Source organism: Moschus berezovskii, chromosome 9, assembly GCF_049115385.1.
Source record: "Moschus berezovskii isolate FMDL1 chromosome 9, NW_MosBer_1.0, whole genome shotgun sequence".
Classification (NCBI taxonomy): Eukaryota; Metazoa; Chordata; class Mammalia; order Artiodactyla; family Moschidae; genus Moschus; species Moschus berezovskii.
In genome coordinates, this window is record NC_142468.1 from 81,571,214 (window position 1) to 81,591,657 (window position 20,444).

Genomic DNA, 20,444 nt, shown 5'->3' on the forward strand with positions numbered 1-20,444 from the left:
CTTGGGAAAGACCCTGATGCTGGGAAAGAGTGAAGGCAGGAGAAGAAGGGGATGACAGAGGATGAGATGGTTGGATGGCATCACTGACTCAATGGACATGAGTTTGAGTGAACTCTGGGAGTTGGTGATGGACAGGGAGGCCTAGTGTGCTGCAGTCTATGGGGTCGCAGAGTTGGACACGACTGAGAGACTGAACTGCACTGAATGGAATCTGGAAATCAAGCCTAATGGGTTGGCAATGCCGTGCTATATACCCACCTCACCACTGCCACTACCTAAAGCAGTCCAAATTCTTCCATGGGATTACTGTGGATTTGCAAAGTTGTCCAGCTCGGAAAGACCTAGAATTAACCTTAGGTTAAAGTAGATGTTCGTTTTTTATATAGAATTTTCCTAAAATAGCCTTGTTCCTCAAGATGGATTGTGATTTGAGTGCGACATGCATACTCATTGTTAGTTGGGGAGGACAGTGACTGCTGCAGCTTTAGAAAGGGTGCTAGAAGAAAACTAACTGGCCAGGAGGATCTTCAGAGCAGGGGTGGAGGTGGGGGCAACAGTGATGCCAGATACTCCTCAGTTTAGTAGAGCTGCAAAGATGGTGTTGCCCAGGACAGAGAGAAACTCATCCAGAATCCCCCACCCATCGAGTCTGAGGACCCTGCTGCAGCCTCCTCATACCCCGGGGCTCACATCCTGGTGCAGAGAGGAAGTGTTGCTTTTCTAGGGACTGAGGAATGAAAGAGAAAGAGCTCAACCTGCTCTATTAAGAACAAACGTAGTAATCAAGCGAGCAAGAACGCTTCTCTACACAGTTAATCTGAGAGGAGAAACTAACCTGAAAGAGGATTAAGAGAAATTCTGGAACATTCTTTGAGACTTTGCCAAATTAAATTCAAGTTTGTGCACCTATGTTCTGCGTATAATACACACACTGATTTTTAAATTTTGACACTGAAGTGACATTAACTGTGCTCTTCAAACACTGGGCAGGTGTCATCAACTGAAACAGAGTGTAGGGAACCAGTACAACCAGAAAAAGGAATCATCAGAGTCCAAGGGCTTGGTTTTGGAGGCACATTTTATTTGACAGTACTAGAGATCAACATCTAGTAACAGCATAATACAAAAATGCAACACCAATCTATTTAAAACTCATATAATAGGAACATGTCTTTCAAGAAACGTGGGGAAAAAAAGTTGGAGATTTCGAGACACGTTGATAAAAATGTTAACAAAAATCAAAACTCATTCCATCATCATCATTCACTTTACATCCTCATGAAAAGATTGTCATTTTGTTTTCTCCACAATATGTCAAAAATATATATACTAATGCATAATATTCACATTCTGGAAGGCAAGAGAAATCTTCAAATTCCATAAATTTAAACATTACATATATTTCAATTAAAATAACCTAAACATTAAAAATAGCAGCAACAATGGCCTTTAAATTACAGTAGATTATTCACATAATGTAGACATATTTGGGTGGCTCTTGCACTATTACTATTATCTGATATAATTTACAAACTCCAAGGTAATGGTCTCATCATCAAATAACATAGAATCTAGTGTCAATAAATACTGTGCAAAGAATTATTATAAAACACAGATTGCCAAACATTCTCCAGACTAGACAGAACCATACTAAAACATTTTAGGGGAGAATCAGGTTTGAAGGAGGTTTGAAGGCATGCAGGAATCTGTGGGATTCCCAAGGCAAGAGAGAATAATCTGACAAGCTCCCCAAAATGACAGGCAAACTGTCAGGAACTGAATCCTGAGAAATGTGTCCATGGGGACAAGGCACTGTCACCTCTTCACGGTGCCATGCTTCACTTGAATATGGCATTAAAGTGACTAACATCTGGAAATTTTCCCACTAAACAAAGGCTAGGATCATTTCTCACCAGGAGACAAGACATAGGACCAGGAGGCCGATATTTACCTCTCATCATTTATATTATTCTGATGACCAAAGGCATAAAAGATATTTCAAGAGGGCTTTGTGTTTTTAAGCCTGGGTGGTAGGAAAAGTATTTCTACCCCTACTCCTGATGGAGGTGGGTTTGAGTGAACTCTGGGAGTTGGTGATGGACAGGGAGGCCTGGAATGCTGTGATTCATGGGGTCGCAAAGAGTCGGACACGACTGAGCAACTGAACTGAACTGAACTCCTGATTTAAGCCTCTGGGCCAATTTCCTAATCCTACTGGCTTAAAAAGGACCCCAGATGTCGGGACAGGGGTTTCTTCATAACTGGACTCACTTACAGAAGTTGCCTTGAAGATTGTGCCTTCTTTGTATATTTGAAAGGTTTTTCAGAAACGGTGAATGGTTGAGTATCACAGTGGGGTTGGGATCTCCGTTCCCCTCACAGTAAGACTGCTTGCTGATATTTCACTAATGTGTCCCCATCTTCAAGCCGCTTCATACACAATTGCATTTGATGCTCTCACACAGCGTTCTGTGAGGCAGCCAGGACACACACACTTGTTCCCCTCACAAACGAAGAAAACTGAGGCTCCTGCAGATCAAAGCGATAGGCCTGTCAGTCACACACAGGGCCAAACTGGTCATTTGAAGGAGGCAGAAAAAAAGAGAATATAAATGAGTTCATGAGAAAAAGAAAGGCAGACAGAAGTGGTACCACTTGGCAGACAGTTTCATAAACTTAAAACAAGCAAAAGGCATCTCACGTGTAGACAGACCACAGACATTTAAAAACACATTTAAATACTTCAATCTTCCCAACTGTCTCATACTAGACTGGATTACCATATCTTTATGTAGTTACTGAGGCTGACATTGAAACATAAGATCACCAAGAAATTCTGACATAAGTTTCATCATTTCCCAGTAGATATAAAAATATTATAAACTGTTCTGAGGACCCCCATTCGTCTCATTTCACCTCCAGCACAGTAATTACAGGAAAATACATGTATATTTTGACTCATTCTGGTAGTTTTCTAAGGTGTAGTTTTCACAAAATATTATTAGTGAATTTCCTTGCTATGTCCTTAGGAAAATTAGCTTTTTCTCTCTTGGATCAAAGCTGCAATAAACTTAGAGCTTTGATAATTTTACGTTTGAACTCTACTTTATAGTTGTTGGAGAAGAACACGTTTTAGATGACTACTAGTTAATTTAGAAAGCTGTCTTATTTCATACAACCTTTTAAAGAAAATTCAGTGATTCTTAGCTTGACAGTTTCACAAAACAAAATTATACCTATTGCACTGTAGAAAAAAAAAAAAACTTACATATACTGATAATCTATGAACTGAAAGACTTAGGTTCAGTGTTCTGGAGAGTGACACCGAACTGTTTGTCAGTTTTTAATTTTAATCAGTAAATATGTTTTAAAGAAACAGCTGAATTAAAATAGGAGGCCATTCATGACACCACTGCGAAATGTGATAGAAAAGTCATACAGATCCCTTCACTCCCCCTCAGCAGCACCCGCCCCTCTCCCAGGCACCCCACCACCTTCCTGACGCTCACACACTAGAAACTACAGCCATCAAAGTCCCAGACCCTGCACTCAACAAACAAGGTACCACAAGGTAAGTTACGCTTTGGCAAGTAGGAAATTGAACAATTCTTTGAGTTCTTCTGAGGTAGTACAGTCTTTCTAATATTCTAATGGTTGAGAAGAGTCTAAGGAGCTGAATTAACAGGCAAGTGGAGTGCTGGTCACTGAACTTAAACACTGCTCTGAAATTGGTGGTTAACACAGTTATGTGATCACTCCACTACTTCTTCAATGGCACCCTGATTGTTATGTGGTCAACCTAAGATATTAAGATTGCTGTGTGACTGGGGTAGCTGTAACTCATGACAACTTGGACTTAATTCCTGTATGTTTTTTAAAAAGTGCCTGGTATACAGCAGAAACTCAATAACATATCAGATTACTGACTGTTTAAAATCTCCCACTTAGCTCAGTGAGATTACAAGTGAAAACAAACATAAAAACACCCAACCAATTGCAGACCAATTGTCACCAAAGGCCAGGTCACTTTCCCTTGTTCATGGAACTGTAGACACCTTTCAAATGGTACTGGCCATGGCATAGCATGCAATTCCATCTTAACCCTTTTTTCCATTACAAGTTTATCATGAGGTGGTTATGGAAGGTTTAACCATAAATAACTTTGCTGAAGACAGTGTGATCCACTTTCTCTGCTGTTCTTCAAGCTTTTCTGCCAAGCATTTAATCAAGACGGGGTCCACCTTAGAATCAAATTTATTAGCAAACCAATGTCCATATTTCATAAGCCACCTTAGTTCCGCTGCTCCATAGATACACACGCTTCGGAGGTGAGAGCCAGTACAACTGGGATAGAAAAGGCCTTCTAGATAATTCCATTTGACCAGGCGGGTCTTACTCTGCAGGTCAGACACATCCTGGGCTGCCTTAGAAATCTCCCCAGGGATTCCTGGTACCCGAATTAAGGTAGCCCAAAAGTGCTCATCAGGTGAGTATGTATCTTTGGACCAGGCAAAAAAGTCTTTAACAAAGGAGTTGTTGAAAATATATTTAATGAATGCTCGACTTAACACAAAATAAGCACTGCCAACAAATATCTCGATGTTATGAGGGGGAGCTTCCTTGGAAATGTTTGTCCTCATCGGTAGTTTCACATATTCATAAGGTACCTGTTTGAGTTCATGGTGATAAGTGAATCTTTCTGTCTTAGTGCTAGGGGGTTTCACTGTCTCTAACATATTTGATCCATTGAGTTTCTTCAACTCTGACACTAATTCGAAGTTTGACTTCAAAGGAAAATCCTGCCCACACAGGTTGATAACATATTTCCACTGAACTGAAGACTTCAGAAGGTCTGACAAGCAATTTAAATCAGCCTGGAGTCTGGAAATGTGTGCATACTGCACAATCTCTAATTTGGAAGCAATGAAAATATTGGAGAAGCACTTAGCTAAATTGTTCATGGCAACTTTGAAGGTATCCGATGATTTTTGGTCATAATGGATGCAATAAATATTGTGCTGATTGTATATAGCAAGGATTAGCCTTTCAACCATAATTGCATCTTTGTGAACAACCAAAGAATAGGCTATTGGGAAGCTTTTCTCCTCCTCTGAAACAAGCTTTTCATCGTAGCTTCGTAGGGCCTGATAAATCTCACAATCACTGGTAATTGCCACAACATCATCATCATCCAAGTCGATGATGGTTCTTCTTCTTATTTCCAGACTCTTGCCAATTTCCAAAGGCTCCTGTTCATAGACACCCGAACAGTTAATCTCATATCCGATTTCATTCTTGACATGGGTGTATCTGTTTCTTACAAAAGGCGAGGTACTTAGAGAGTACTCAACCAAGTAAATGCCCCGTTCAGGGAAGAGGAATCGTTTAACATTTAGGAGCTTCAACAAGGAGAACAGCCATAGGGTTAGAAAAAGGATGAAAACTTTCTGTTGTAGGTGGTATTTAAAACAACATTTGAATGTCTTCATTCTGTAAGAGAACAAACGAACAATTCAGTTGAAATAGGAAGAGAAAATTAGTTAGTTCATCCTTCAACCAACATCCACTAGGTGCCTACCACACACTAGGCAGAATGCTGGGCCCAGAGATTATTTAAATAAGTGTTCTTGCCCTTTAAAGAATCCAGAAATAAGGAAATGGAAATATGTATAATGGTTGTATTTTGTCGTATTCTGTTAGATATCTAATTTTGAGAGATATTGGTTACCAAATATTAGAATGAAAAATAATGTTAACACCTCAAATATAGGTACTAAGTATCTAATTGTCTGATTTTCTGCTTAGCATATTTGCAGAAGGATTGCTGTGGTTTGGACAGAGGTCTAGAAGACTGGATTTTTTAGTAGTCGTATACAGATGTGAGAGTTAGACCATAAAGAAAGCTGAGCACCAAAGAATTGATGCTTTTGAGCTGTGGTGCTGGAGAAGACTCTTGGGAATCCCTAGGACAGCAAGGAGATCCAACCAGTCCATCCTAAAGGAAATCAGTCCTGAATATTCGTTGGAAGGACTGATGCTGAAGCTGAAGCTCCAAAACTTTGGCCACCTGATGGGAAGAGCTGACTCACTGGAAAAGACCCCGATGCTGGGCCAGATTGAAGGCAGGATAAGAAGGGGACGACAGAGGATGAGATGGTTGGATGGCCTCACCGACTCAATGGAGATAAGTTTGAGCAAGCTCAGGGAGATGGTGAAGAACAGGGAAGTCTGGAGTGCTGCATGCAGTTCACAGGTCACAAAGAGTTGGATACACCTGAGCGACTGAATAACAACAAACAGGTCACTGAAAATGTAAAGGACCCACCTGAGGCTGAAAGGGACATCCATCTTGATTTTTACCTTCAGATTCTGATTAGATCGAAATCTGAAGTCAAATGGGGAAAGCCCAGTGAACTCCACTGCTGTAAACTGAATGTCTGCATCCTCCCCAAAATCTTAAGTTGAAACCTAATCACCAATTTAAGTTGATTGTATCAGGAGGTGGGGCTTTGGGGGAAGTTTTTAGGTCTTGAGGATGAAGTCCAAATACCTAGGATAGGCGCTTTTATAAAAGAGACCCCAGGCAGCTAGCTCCCCTGCCCCTTCCATCATGTGAGGAAAACCGTGGGAAGACTGTTATCTGTGAGCTAAGAAGCAAGCTCTCATCAGGCATGGAATCTATTGGAGTCTTGATCCTGGACATCCCAGCGTCTAGAACTGTGAGAAATATATTTCTGTTGTTTATAAGCCACCCAGTCTGTGATATTTTATTATAGCTGCCTGTGTAGACAGGCACCTTCAGAAATAAGAGCAGTGGGCAGACCCCAAAGGAGGCTATAGTAAATATTAGACATTGTAAAATTTTATTCAGATTACACAAATGTGGTAAACTTGCACATTTCCCTTATTTTGTTAGCTCCCATTTCCTCACACGGATTAGCAAGCTAGCCCTTAAAATGAAAAGAATCTGTCAGTTTTATGTACTCATCCAGAAGAGTTCGCGTTTGTGTGAAGGTTCCCTGCAGTTCAGGCTAAAAACTGAAAACTACTAAGCCATCCTACAGGGCACTGATTAATTACACCCAACCTGAGATGAGTGTGCATGTCCCTCTGTGGGACAGTCCACACCACAGACTGTGAAACAGAAAACAGTGTAGAATGAGCTCACAAGTGTGTCCAAAAAGAGACCATATACACCCAGCTGCCTACACACACAGAGCACACGTCAGTAAGCTGTTTCTTTCTCTGTCACAGCTGCTCAACTCTGCCACTATGGTGAAAGCAGCCACAGCTAGTGTGTAAATGGATGGACATGACTGTGTGTAAGTGACTGTGCGCCAATAAAACTTTCAATATTTTCATAAGGACTAAGAATCTGGGGCCTGGGGAAGAGGGGATTTATTTTTCACCAGATAGTCTTTTGGACTATTTGAATGTTAAAAATGATTATATTACTGCACCCAAATAGACGAACATGTTTAAAAAATGATTATATTACTTTATCAGATAAAAATGGGCTACCCAGTGGATGGGCATTTCATGTACTTATTTGGGGAGCAGCAGGAAATAGGCAAATCCACAAAGTATTACCCCGAGGCTTGAGGACAGCAAGGCTGGCCAAGCTCCTAGCAGTGCTTCCAGCAGGTTCAAATACTGAGAACTGAGGAGGTCTGAGGAGCCCATACAGAATTTCCTTATACATCTCAATAAATCTTAAACAAGGACATAATCACTGAACCCAATTTCCTTAGAAAGAAATAGCAAGACATTTGAACCTGATTTACTTTTGTAGATTTCTTTTATATAGATTAATTGAAAAGCTCTTGTAGGAATGACATACTCTGATTCACCTTCACTTGAATTACTCCCTTTAAAGAATGACACCTTATTTCTCACCAGTGAGGTGCCCTGCAGAGTCTGTGTTCTCCCGCCACACCTCAGCCTCTCCTCTGGGTCTCCCCAGGGTCCTATTCTCAGCTTACTGCTCTTCTCACAAACACTTTCCCTTGCTTTCCGGATTTCACCTTTCATGTATACATTGCCAGCATCTTTATCTTCAGCCTCCACCTCTTGCCCAAGCTTCTGACATGAACATATAATTGCTTGATGGACATCTCCACTTAGACAGTCCATGGGCACCCCGCTTAGACAGCCCATAGGCACCCCACTTCAATGTGTCTGTAAGTGAACATGGCATCTTCACCTCTCCTGTGTTTTCCATCTCAATGTATCCACTCAATGACTCAAGCTTGAAACGCAAGAGCCACTTGACTCTTCCATTTCCTGTACACCCATATGGTCATTTCACAAATACCCCTCAAATTCATCCTTTCTTCTCCTTCCCAGTTACCAGGCCCAGACAACATCTTTGCTGACCATCATCCTCACACTTATTAAAAGCAAAGACTTCAGTGACCAGGGGGATAACCTGCTGACTCTCCCCAAAGCTGGGAAGAGGCTGAAAGCCCCTTTCAGGATTTGATAAAAGCTCTTTCTGATCAAAGGGCTTGTACTTCCACCCCTTGTTCCTTCTAACTTGGGAAAGGGAGTGCTTTCAAAGGCATTTTTGGCCGTAGTGAGCAGGTGAAGGGGCTTCACGTGGACCCAGAAATGGACAGAACTGGAAGGCCGCTTCCCTGATGTTAAAGGCTGCCCTGGAGACAGGTAAGTTCTCCTTCTTAAAAATGCCTGGCATGTGAGGAGCCAGAAAGCAAGCTTCTGGGCCACCCTGACTCCCTCCTCGTCTTCCTTTAGAATTAATTCTCCTCCCTGGTTGGCGAAGCTCAGACCGAGGACCCAGAACGCTCCCATAGGACCTCTCTCAGTGCCGCCACCTCTCCTGCCCCAGGCGCCCTGCGACCCTCCCTCTGGGCAGCCACGGCCTCCTGGATCAGCTCAGCACAGCCATGCCCCCTCGACAAGCACCCCATCTGCTCTTTCCCTCAGAATGGCTCATGGGTGGAGAGCAAGCAGGTATGTCTCTGCCCTGAATTAGTCTTATAATTCCATTACAAATAATTCCCTGCTCCTGGGAGAAAGGGTATTCCTTCCTACCCAGCCAGGCAGGTGAGGAAGCTGACATGCTGGGGAGTTATCACCACACGGGTGCAAGCGCCTCGTGATGATGCAGAAGGAAATGGCAACAAAGGTTGACCGCTGCATCAAATATTCCATCTGGATAACTCAATAAAACCCCAACAGGGATGAGGAATAAAGCATTCTTCCCAAACCATCTTCTTTCCCCTGCCCTCCCAGGCATCATCTGCAGGCTTAAAGAAAACAGCAGGCACACCCAAGCACACCCCGGCTAAGTGGTTATAATCGCCTTCGGGGTCAAATGGCCACAGCCATTAGCAGCTCTTCAGTGACCTCTCCTTCTTCGGCAATTTAAAACCCAGGCTGTCACTGCAGTCCCTCCCTCCTCATAGGGGCAGGAAGGGAAGGAAAATGGTGAATGTGGTCTAGCTTGGGCACCGGGAATGGGGGGCCCACCGTCCATGCTGCAGGCGAGCTGGCCTCTGCCCCCCACCTCCCTCCGCTGCCTGCTCCCTCCCTGCACACCCGCACACCTTCCTAGGAGCACACAGGGAGGGGGTGGGGGGAGAAAGCAGATGGGGGTCTCAGGGCGCCCAGACCCAGGCTGGAGTCCCCAGAGTGGCAGTAGCTTTAAGACTGAACAAGCGACCCTCTTGAGACCTTCTTGAGTCTCAAACTGGGGACTGGAAAGGCTCCCCGCTCCCTGGGCTGTGAGCCTGGGTGAAAGGAGTCCCCACAGAGGCCCTCGGAACACATCCCAGGTCTTTTCTTTCCCAGCGCCCAGCTTGCCTGGGAAGATCGAATCTTGGTTTTTTCCCTAGTGTATTACACAGGATGTGCTGATTGTTTTTTTTTTTTTTTTAAAGAAAAGAATCCACTAGGTAATTATAAGCAGACATGTGAAGTAAATGACCTGCACTTTTCTGACCACATGAGGAGGTGTTTTCCTTTCGGCAGAAGGAAGAATAGAGCAGCTGAGAGTTATGTTCCTGCTCCAGGCTGAGCGGGAGAAGAGGCGGTCCCGGCCATACAGCCAGGCTTCAGCTTGTGGGAGGCCCCATGTGGACCCCTGGGCGGGCCCCTTACCCGCCACCCCTCTGCCCCATCAGTAAAATGATGTAAATAACAGTAACTACCTAAAGGGATTTGAAGGCCAAATGAGGTACTGCACAGAGCTTTGGCACAGTCCAGATCCTGGCTCCCTGGTTAACGCTGGCGTGGCCTCCCCCTCAGCCTCATCATCTCCTCCTCAGCCCCCCAACCTCCTTCCTCCTCCTGTTACTACCACTACTCATTGACTTCTTTAAAGATCCTGCCCAGATCTATGGCTTATTGGGCTACTTTTCAATCTGTCTCCCATTTTACCTCAAAGTGTTGACATAAATTCAATATTTTAGAATCAATGCCTGAATGCTTTCATGTAAAGGTCTTTACTAATTTAACAATACCATGATTATTCATGTAGAAACACTCAGGAAAGAGTTGTTACATGGTTCTAGGTACTCCACACGTAGCAGCAGTTTCCTCCATGGATCAACCAGGTAGATGCTACCTCTATCCCTCTAACATGACAGGAAACTGAGGCACATGGAGATTAAGAAATTGCCCAAGGTTATAAAGAGCTAAAACTGAAGAAGTAATGCTTTTGAAATGTGGTGCTGGAGAAGACTCTTGAGAGATCCAACCAGTCCATCCTAAAGGAAATCAGTCCTGAATATTCATTGGAAGGACTGATGCTGAAGCTGAAACTCCAATACTTTGGCCACCTGATGGGAAGAACTGACTCATTGGAAAAGACTCTGATGCTGGGAAAGATTGAAGGCAGGAGGAGAAGGGGGGGGCAGAGGATGAGATGGTTGGATGGCATCACCGACTCAATGGATGTGAGCTTGGGTAAACTCAAGGAGTTGGTGACGGACAGGGAGGCCTGGCGTGCTGCAGTCCATGAGGTCGCAAAGAGTCAGACACGACTTAGTGGCTGAACAACAACATAAAGAGCTAGAAAGTGCTTCAGCTGGAACTTGAACCCAAGACAGTCCTGCTGCAGGGACAAACCCTGTAGGCAATGCTGTTTTTTGGAATGTAAATAAAAAATATTTTCACAAGTTTTAGTCCTCGGTTAAAATTTCTCATTACTATGTCTTATCTAACTGTCTTAAAGTTGGAACAGAAGTTAACATCGAACCATGTTTGAGGTCCGGAGACCTCCCACCCGGTAGTTTAAGGGCTTGTTTAAACGGAGAATTCTCCTGGAGGAGTGGAATGCTGGCTGATGAACAAGTTCTGTTCCTGCTGCCGGGGGCTGGAGTCAGTCTACATGCTGATGAAGAGATTAGTCCATGGTTCAGTCAATGGAATCTAAGAAAGGAGAAGAAAGTGAGCTCACCCTGAGAAATTCTGCCATCAGTTACTCTGTGTCCTGTCACTCACTGTTCGGATTCGCTTGTTCTTTTAGTGACCAGTGTTCAAAACTGGGTTCTCTGAGAATCACTAATTATTTTAGAAATTTTTATGGGGCAATTTCTCTCTACATAGTGAATATATCCTCTGTGTTTGCGTGTGTGTGTGTGCTAACTCAGTCGTGTCTGACTCTTTGTGACCCCATGGACTGTAGCCCACAAGGCTCCTCTGACCATGGAATTTTCCAGGCAAGCATACCAGAACAAGTTGCCATTTCCTACTCCAGGGCATCTTCCAGACCCAGGGATCAAACCTTTATCTCCTGCATCTCCTGCACTGGCAGGTGGATTCTTTACCACTAGTGCCACTTGGGAAGGCCTCCTATAAATTTTTAAAGTTTGAATCACTATATGTCAGTGTAAAAAATAATATGTGAAGAGTTCATTGATGTAGAAATGTCAGAATTTTGTTTCTTTCTTACAGAGAGGAATTACTTAAAAACACTAATATAAAGATGAGCTCACTAAAAAAGAAATCCTGTCCTTCTACTGCAGAGCCTTGATTTCAAAAAGCCAGTCATTCTCCCCTTGATGACATGCTCGTCATCAAACCCAAGGGAAGTTACGGAGTAGGACCACGAGTGGAGGGATGGCACAGCCTGGGTGCATTTCTTCAGTGCCCCCAGAGCACCTGAAGTGAGCAAAGGAGCAGGAAGGCCGGTGTTTTGCTCTGATTGCCTTAAATCTTCATTGTTCTAGCGGGACAATCGCAGTCGGTTCAGTCGCCAGTCATGTCTGACTCTTTGTGACCCCATGGACTGCAGCACACCAGGCTTCCCTGTCTGTTACCAACTCCCAGAGCTTGCTCAAACTCATGTCCATCCAGTCAGTGATGCCATCCAACCATCTCATCCTCTGTCATCCCCATCTCCTCCTGCCTTCAATCTTTCCCAGCATCAGGGTCTTTTCCAATGAGTCAGTTCTTTGCATCAGGTGGCCAAAGTCCTGGAGCTTCAGCATCAGTCCTTCCAATGAATATTCAGTCCTTTAGGATGAACTGGTTTGATCTTGCAGTTAAAAGAACGATTGCAAAAGGCAAGTAATTACCAGGCTGTGAGCAGGTAAACAGTAAGCACAGTGTGGCTGGGGCTTCCCTGGGGGCTCAGTGGTAAAGAATTCACCTGCCAAGCCAGGAGATGTGGGTTTGATCCCTGATCTGGGAGGATACTGCATGTCGACGAGCAACTGAGCCCGTGCACTACAGCTGCTGAGCCTGCGCTCCAGGGCCCGGGAGCCGCGACTGCTGAGCCCATGTACTGCAACTACTGAAGCCCATGTGCCCTAGAGCCCGTGCTCCACAACAAGGGAAGCCATCACAGTAAGAAGCCCGAGTACTCCAACTGGAGAGCAGCCCCTGCTTGCTGCAACTAGAGAAAAGCTGGTACAGCAACGAAGACCCAGCACAGGCGAAAAAGGAAAAGAAAGCATGGTGTGACAGCGTCAGTAAGACAGCACAGTATAAACTGAGGACAAACAGGGTTGTAGTCTCAAAAAGGAGGGGAAAAAAGATTTTCCAGCCACTGTAAAAGTAAACTTTCTTTTCCCTCTATTTTTTTAAATCAGAAAGTCAGAATAGTCCAAGGAAGAAAACGAAGCTGACCAGTAACCCACCACCTGGCCATAAACTCTGTGGACAGTGTATCCATCCAGACTGTTTTTAGTAAACATGCCTGTTTTGGCTTGTTCTTTTTGTTGTTGCTGTAAAAACATACTTTTTTTTTTTTTAGTTTTGTTTTTAAATTAATTCTTAATAGAGGATAGTTGATTTTCAGTGTTGTGCTAGCTTCTGCTGTACAGCAAAGTGAATCCATTATATATGCAGATTTATCCACTCTTTTTTAGATTCTACATATAGGTCATTGCAGAGTACTGAGTGGAGTTCCCTGGGCTATACAGTAGGTCGTTACTAGTTATCTGTTTTCTATATAGTAGTGTATATATGTTGATCCCAATTTATCCCCTTGCCCCCACACCTGGTTTACTATTTAATAAGAAATCTCACTTTATAGGCACTGTCAGAGCTGTTTCTTTTATTTCAAAATACAGTGTGAATGAGTCCTATTCTAAACTGGGTCTGTGAACTGTTAGAAAATAAAGGATTTCTAACTGAGGTTAGCATACTTTTCTACAGGAAGAAACACTGAAACAACAGAATTGACATTTTGGGGCCTTTCCCACCAAAGCTGAATTAATTATCCCATAATTCCTGAAGAAGCTTAGAAGCAAAATCTAAAGCTGCCAGGGACTTCAATGGCAATTTCAGTCCAAATTCCTCCTTCTCTAAGTGAAGAAGCAGAGGCCTAGTTATCATTAGATGCTGGCTCACTCCTCGCCTTCCTCCACTATATACACCTTTGTATTTTCAGCTGCTTCTCAAGGGACTGGGCAGAGGGGGCCGTCTGCTGCCCCCACCCAGGTCCCTCAGAAGGCACTCGGTCCATCTGGCTCCACTGCCCCCTTAGCTGAGGCTGTTGTGCCAGCGTCAGCGCACACAGGCCCATCTGTCTAATGGTCCATGCTGAGCGCCAGTACCATTTACAGTATCTTAGGAATTCCAGCCAATAAACCTGTCGGGGAGGTACTGTCGTGTCCATTTTTCAGATAGGGAACTGAGTTGCAGAGGATAAAGAGCTAGGATGTGGAAGTGCCAGGATTTTCAACTGTGGCTAATTTCAGAGGCTACACTAGTAACTGTAAAGCAAGCCTGCCATTCAGTCTCCTGGCAGTAGAAGAACACTGTTGGTTCTACAACTAAAAGGTCGGGGAATCCAGCCATCCCATTTCACTCTACAGGAGCCACCCTAATCCAGGCCAGCACCGTCTCTTGCTTGTATATGAAGTGACCTCCTTACTCGGCCCCTTGCTTCCCTCTAACCCACTCTCCGTACTGTAGCCAAAGGTGTCTTAAAACCATCAGTCAGATCACACCCCCGGCCTGGCCCCACTCCCCACACCTACACCTTCATTTGGGTTTCACTGCACTTAAAACTAAAATCAGAAGTCCTTTCCATGGCCAGAAGGCCTAGCCAGTTCCTGCCCCTGCCTTCCTCTCCAACTAACTTCATTTTATTCAGTCTTTTTTTTTTTTTTTAAATCACTCATTAAGCGCCAAGCAATCCCAGCCTTTCTAGAAGTTCCTAGAATACCACCTCGGGACCTCTGCACTTGCTATTCTCATGTTGGGATCACTTTTCCTGAATCCTGGGCTAACTGGCCCTTCCACATCTCTCAAGTTGTAGGAGAAATATTCTTCCCTCTGGTCCTCTCTAATCACCCTTCTCGAATCTCTTTCCTGAATGTCATACTCCTGTTTGCTTCTCAACACTCATCCCGCATTGAAGGAAGACTCTTTGCCCCTGAGCCACCAGGGAATCCCACCCTCATCACAGCAGCAGTTAACCTATTTACGTCTGTCTCTGGGACAAGCCTTATTTATCCTCTGCCACCTGCCCCAAGTAAACACCTACCTGCTCAGCAGGACAAAGTCAGAAGACCCACGTTCCATCCGGGCTCTGCCACCAAAATGCCTCAAGTGACCCTGGACACGTCATTTAATCTGCACACACATGCATGCTCAGTTGTGTCTGACTCTTTGCAACCCCATGGACTGCAGCCCACCAGGCTCTTCTGTCCATGGAATTTTCCAGGCAAGAACACTGCAGTGAGTTGCCATTTCCTTCTCCAAAGGCTCTTCCTGACCCAGGGGTCAAACCTGCAACTCTTGCATCTCCTGCGTTGACAAAGGCAGTGCCACCTGGGAAAGCCCTCATCTAACCTTGGGTGAGTTTTTATTCCCCGAGTGTTGAGCACGATAATGGTTTTGTACCCAACAGTGCTGTTATGAATGTCTTATACCACCATGCGTGTGAAATAGCTATGGGAAGAGAACTGTGGTATGCAGAAGTCAGGTGCTAGAACTTTATAAGATGGATGATTTCTTGGGAAACCAACATATTGACTCTTTCCCAGTTTTATAAAATAGTATATTCATTATATTTCTAAAATAGTACATTCATTATTCTCTTCATTCTGACATTCAATTATTATTTGTTTTAAACTTCCTGAAAACATTTTTTTTTGTTAATGCCTGACACGTATTGTTCTTGAAGACATACACTTATCTTGGATTTTGAAAGGCAGAAAAATGTACTCTAGTTAAATTTAAAATTTTTAAATCTAGAATTTTTTCCCCATATCTTTTGAAAGATCAAGAGCCAAAGAATTCCTTTAAAAGACACCCAAGGAGAGTCAATAGAACTACTTCTGTGCGGTTACAACCAGCTGAACTGTTTCTGTAACTCTATACATTGCAGTAGCTATAAACTTTCCCCAAGCTCATTATCTTTAGGGCGATTCTTTAGATAGTACAAAACTACAGTGACTCCCTCTAGGGTCCCTGGCAAGCAAAGTCATCTCTAGGAACCACAGAACAAAAAACCAATCCTGAGAAAGTGGCAGCAGTTTGAGTCCACAAAACATACGCTTGAACAGGACCTCCCCCGGCTCAGCTGCTCAGACTGTCCGTTCAGTTAAAACTGTCTCAGTGGGGCAACGAGATGCCCTTCATCCAAAGGGGACCTGGTTATGGTCCCTGGGGAACATGTCACAACTGAGAGTTTCCCCTACAGGCAGCAGGCTTCTGTTGACAAGTACAAAGACTACGGGCACAACTTTTCTTAAACAAAGGTTTACTTAACCCACGAGATGCAAGAACAGAGGTCTGAATAAAAACGCTGGACGGGGATCTCAGTCTATCAAACACCTCTTTACAATATAATTCTTCCAAATAGCAACTTGGCTGGCTCCTCTCAAGCTTGGGAGAGGTTTATAGGGTCATTTAAGGTCACATAGGAAATGAGCAACCCGCATCAGGATGTATTTACCTCACGTCCGACCCTCAAGGTCATCAGAAATCTGAGCTTGCAGCAATGGAGCAAAAAGTGCCGAACTCAGCCAGCTTTTTATAGTCACACCAATTAGGAGACAGCCAAGGATTCTGGGCTTTGTTTCATCTGGTCCACGGGGCAAACCTCAAAAGTTGATTGTGTATCCTGCTGGCCAAAGCTATATGACTTAACAAGTCTTTGCTGGAGTCCATGGGGTTGCTAAGAGTCGGACACGACTGAGCGACTTCACTTTCACTTTTCACTTTCACTTTTCACTTTCATGCGTTGGAGGAGGAAATGGCAACCCACTCCAGTGTTCTTGCCTGGAGAATCCCAGGGACGGGGGAGCCTGGTGGGCTGCCGTCTATGGGGTGGGGTCGGATACGACTGAAGCAACTTAGTAGCAGCAGTAGGAAGTTGAAAGGACCAGAAATGATCCCACTGGGTGAAAAGTTTTTATTTTGTAACAATTTGTGCCCCTTATTATGTTGTAAAACATTGGGTTTTCCATAGGAAGAAAGAAAGAAAAAAAAAAAAGATTGGGGCTGGGGACCGGATTGAGGGTTGGTTCAAAAATACCTATCTGTGCTCTCATACTTTAGCTCTGATGACAACAGCTTAAATCAAATATTTCCTTCTTTGTAGATATAAAAGGTTACAAACAAGATGTACTTAATCTTTATCTCCCAAGTTTATAAACAGCAAAGTTACATTCCTTTCTCTAGTTCTTCTCATCTCTGCCTTCCATACTTAGCTGGCCCAATACAAACCAATACACAGTTTATGCTTTATGTTCTAACTTTTATGTGGCTTTATTTTGGCTTCTTTTTCTACACAGAGGAAAACCTTAATTGGAAAACCTTTAACTCCTTTAAACAAACAAATGAAAAACAAATGCATGTTTAGTGTGCTAGAAAGAAAAAAGAACTTTCTCTGTCCAGCATGTACCTGGGGTCCATCCCACTCCAGAAATTTCTGGAAGCACTTATTTGGTTCTATATGGCCAATTCTCTATTTCACACTGGCTAAAATTAATTCCTCAAAGGTTATGCAGCAACTGAAGAGGTACAGTAACTTTGATTTCCACATGTGCATTTAAAGTAGAATATCCAATGCTTATAACTACGTCACAGAGACAGCACAGGGGCCCGCAGACAGAGACAGCACAGGGGCCCGCAGATGTGAGTCAAGGTTATGGACAGCAGAAATGGCTTAAGGCCAGGTCACACCCTTCTTGAATGGATTAGACACACACAGTTTTAAATCATCAGAAAGGCTCCTTTGTTTGTCTTCTGTGTTCTGCCAATGTGGTGGGGAGCCGAGCCGGAGATTTCAATATGCTTCTGCACTTTCACTAAAAAATTCTAGGCTGGCAACACTGTCAGGCTGTCACGACCAAGTCAAGATCTGTATTGTCCTGAGAACTTGTGTGCACAGAGATACAATAAAGTTAAGATCCAGGAACTTAAAGGGATGGAACAAATAAAATCGGCAGGGCTCAGGAAAATTCTGCCAAAACAGTAATTTCAAAAGCAGAGGTTTTGTGTAAAATGTCTTAGCCAAAGTCAAATCTACAAACGACTTCAGGAAATTCTCCAGCTGGCATCTCCTAAAGGAGGCATTGTAGCAATGGTTTTTATTATTATTTTTACTGAGGTATAGTTGGACTTATAATATTAAGTTTCAGACGTACAAAACAGTGATTCACAATTTTAAAAGATTATAGTCTATTATACTTATAAAATATTGGCTATATTCCCTGTGTTGTACAATATACCCATGTAGCTTATTTATTTTATACACAGTAGCTTGTACCTCTTAATCCTCTACCCATATCTGGCCCCTCCCCCTTCCCTCTCTCTACCGGCAACCCATAGTCTATTCTTTATATCTGTGAATGTTTCTTTTTGGTTATATTCTTTAGTAATGGTTTTAATTAAGATAACAGGTCTCAACATGGAGGTTTTATTTTTGGCTAATATAATAAAAATTTTAAAGATCATTTAGTTAAAAACTAAGTATCTCAGCAAACTTATATGCCAACTCAATAGAATGCAAAAGTAGAAATCAGACTCTTCAAATCTCCAAGTGGATTATAATGTTACAAGTGCTGAAACAGTGCGGCCAGAATAGACAGAGTTCAGTGGGATGAAATTCAGAAACAGATCTGGTAGGGAAGGATTGTATTAATAGGTATGGCTCTGCTAAAGATGGCAATTGCCTCCCAACATCCACCCTCCCTTTACTAAGAGAATCTCTGTATTGTTGACAGCAGAACCATAGCCCTCTAAAAGACTTTTCCCCTAGCCTCCCTTGTAGAGGAGCAGTCAATGAAATACAATGTGGGGTGTCAGGATACATCTTACAGGAGGCTTCCTGTGTGCTGTTTTGGATCTGTCAGGAATTCTCTGTTCCTTATTAATTCCTGAATATTCAAGAATTAAAAGGAGAGACAAGCCTCTCCTGGGGGCTGAGGAATCCAGGCATTTCCTTCATTCGTTTTTCTATACGGTGATAAGTACCCTCTTCCTTTTTATGAACTATATGGTAAAAGTGATTATTTACAACTCTCTCTCTTTAATATGGATCACCTATGTTTTGTAAGTCTGGAATTTAATCTTTATCTTTGCTGAGTATAACTACAGTATAAATACCTACACAATGTTGAATAAAATGCCTTTGCTCCATCAGAGATTTGGTCCCGTGTCTCTCCCTCTCTCTCTCTCTCCCTCTCTGTCTTTTTCAGGCTAATTCCTGAACGCAGAGGCTCTCTGTGTTCACTTTCCTGCCAGGCTTCTAAGACCCTCTCGAGAAAGCACCCTGTGCCGTCACCCCATCGAGAGGGTGCCTGAGGCCTTCGTAAACAGAGCAGGCCCCGTGCAGGGGCTTTACTGACTTTCTGCGTAAACCAGGGAAGATCAGCCTCTTTCTCTCTCCTTACTTTCTCATCGGCCGACTCCGGACCACCAGGTTCCGGTCCATTAAAGGACCAACAGTGGGGTATCTGGGAAAGCTCTTCAGATGAACCTGCTTCAGGGTAGATGGCATGCCAGTGTGGCTCTTTCCCCATTCATCCACTTTTCTGCTTGGAATTCTGACATGATGGCTCGTATGGTAGCAACCACCTTGGGACCATGAACAGGCCAAGAGAATACTAGCAACCTCAGCCCCCAAATCCTCAAACCATGCAACCAGCAGCAACCACCCACTCTACAGTTTTATTATGTTAGAAAAATAAGCCTTTATATGTGTAAGCAAATTTGCAAAGGTGCAACTGTGAAAGAACATATGAAAATGGTAATGCTTCACACACACACACGAATAAAGTTTAAGTTGAAACCAGGTTAAAGTGTCCACTTGAACAATAGTATAATCCTGTATCTCGGCAAGCACAAATGTGTCTCACATGAGGCTGAAATTCTCATCTGTTTGGATTTAGAGGCAAATGGTGGCTTTAGACAAACCTCTGAAGAAAAGCAAACTTTCAGAGTTACCAATTAAATTCCGATATTGGCATGAACTGAGCAGTCTGCTCACCAGGCCTCAGGTAAGCTCTCTTCAGCTCACAGCATACCCCCTCTTGGATCTCTGAAGGTCACCTTGCAGGTTGGCTGCCTTCTTGAGAGCATGTTTTGCAACAAGCTTGTTGTATGTCAGGAAACAGAGTATCAGCGCCATGGAGGGTGAAGTGTGTCCAGTGGTTCTTCCCTCCTCTTGCACTCTCCCCTTCCTCTCCTCCCTGCCAAACCCTCAGCTGCCTCCATCTCGCCCTCCTGCTTTATTTGTGTATAGCATTAAGATTTGGAATTTAAAGCCAAGGTTTCTGAATTGAAGTCCTAACTGCACTGACAAGAGGCCACTAACCTCGTCAGAACTCTGCCTCCTCATCTGTGAAAGAGGGTCGGGGTGCTCACTCCCATGAATACAGTGATGACTAACTCAGCCCATGCACTGGGTATATTTTGGCAGGAAAAGCCAATGGGTGCCATTTGAGAGAACCATTAAAAAAAATCAGTAGCGTTAAAAAGTCTTGTTCCTTAGCCTATCCTAGAAAAGCTGTCCC

The 20,444-nt window shown here is 43.5% G+C and overlaps 1 protein-coding gene across 3 annotated transcripts in view; it reads right to left on the bottom strand.

Annotated features, from left to right (window-relative positions):
* Window positions 1–1,060: 1,060 nt before the first annotated feature.
* The window catches only part of GCNT4 (glucosaminyl (N-acetyl) transferase 4), a 32,356-nt gene continuing 12,972 nt past the window's right edge, over window positions 1,061–20,444 (bottom strand). For all 3 annotated transcript variants that reach the window (XM_088839875.1, XM_055436442.2, XM_088839876.1), the window contains exon 2: window positions 1,061–5,490. In XM_088839875.1, coding sequence (XP_088696001.1) covers window positions 4,125–5,490 — 1,366 coding nt within the window. In that variant the 3' untranslated portion in view covers window positions 1,061–4,124. The remainder of the gene's footprint in view (window positions 5,491–20,444) is intronic.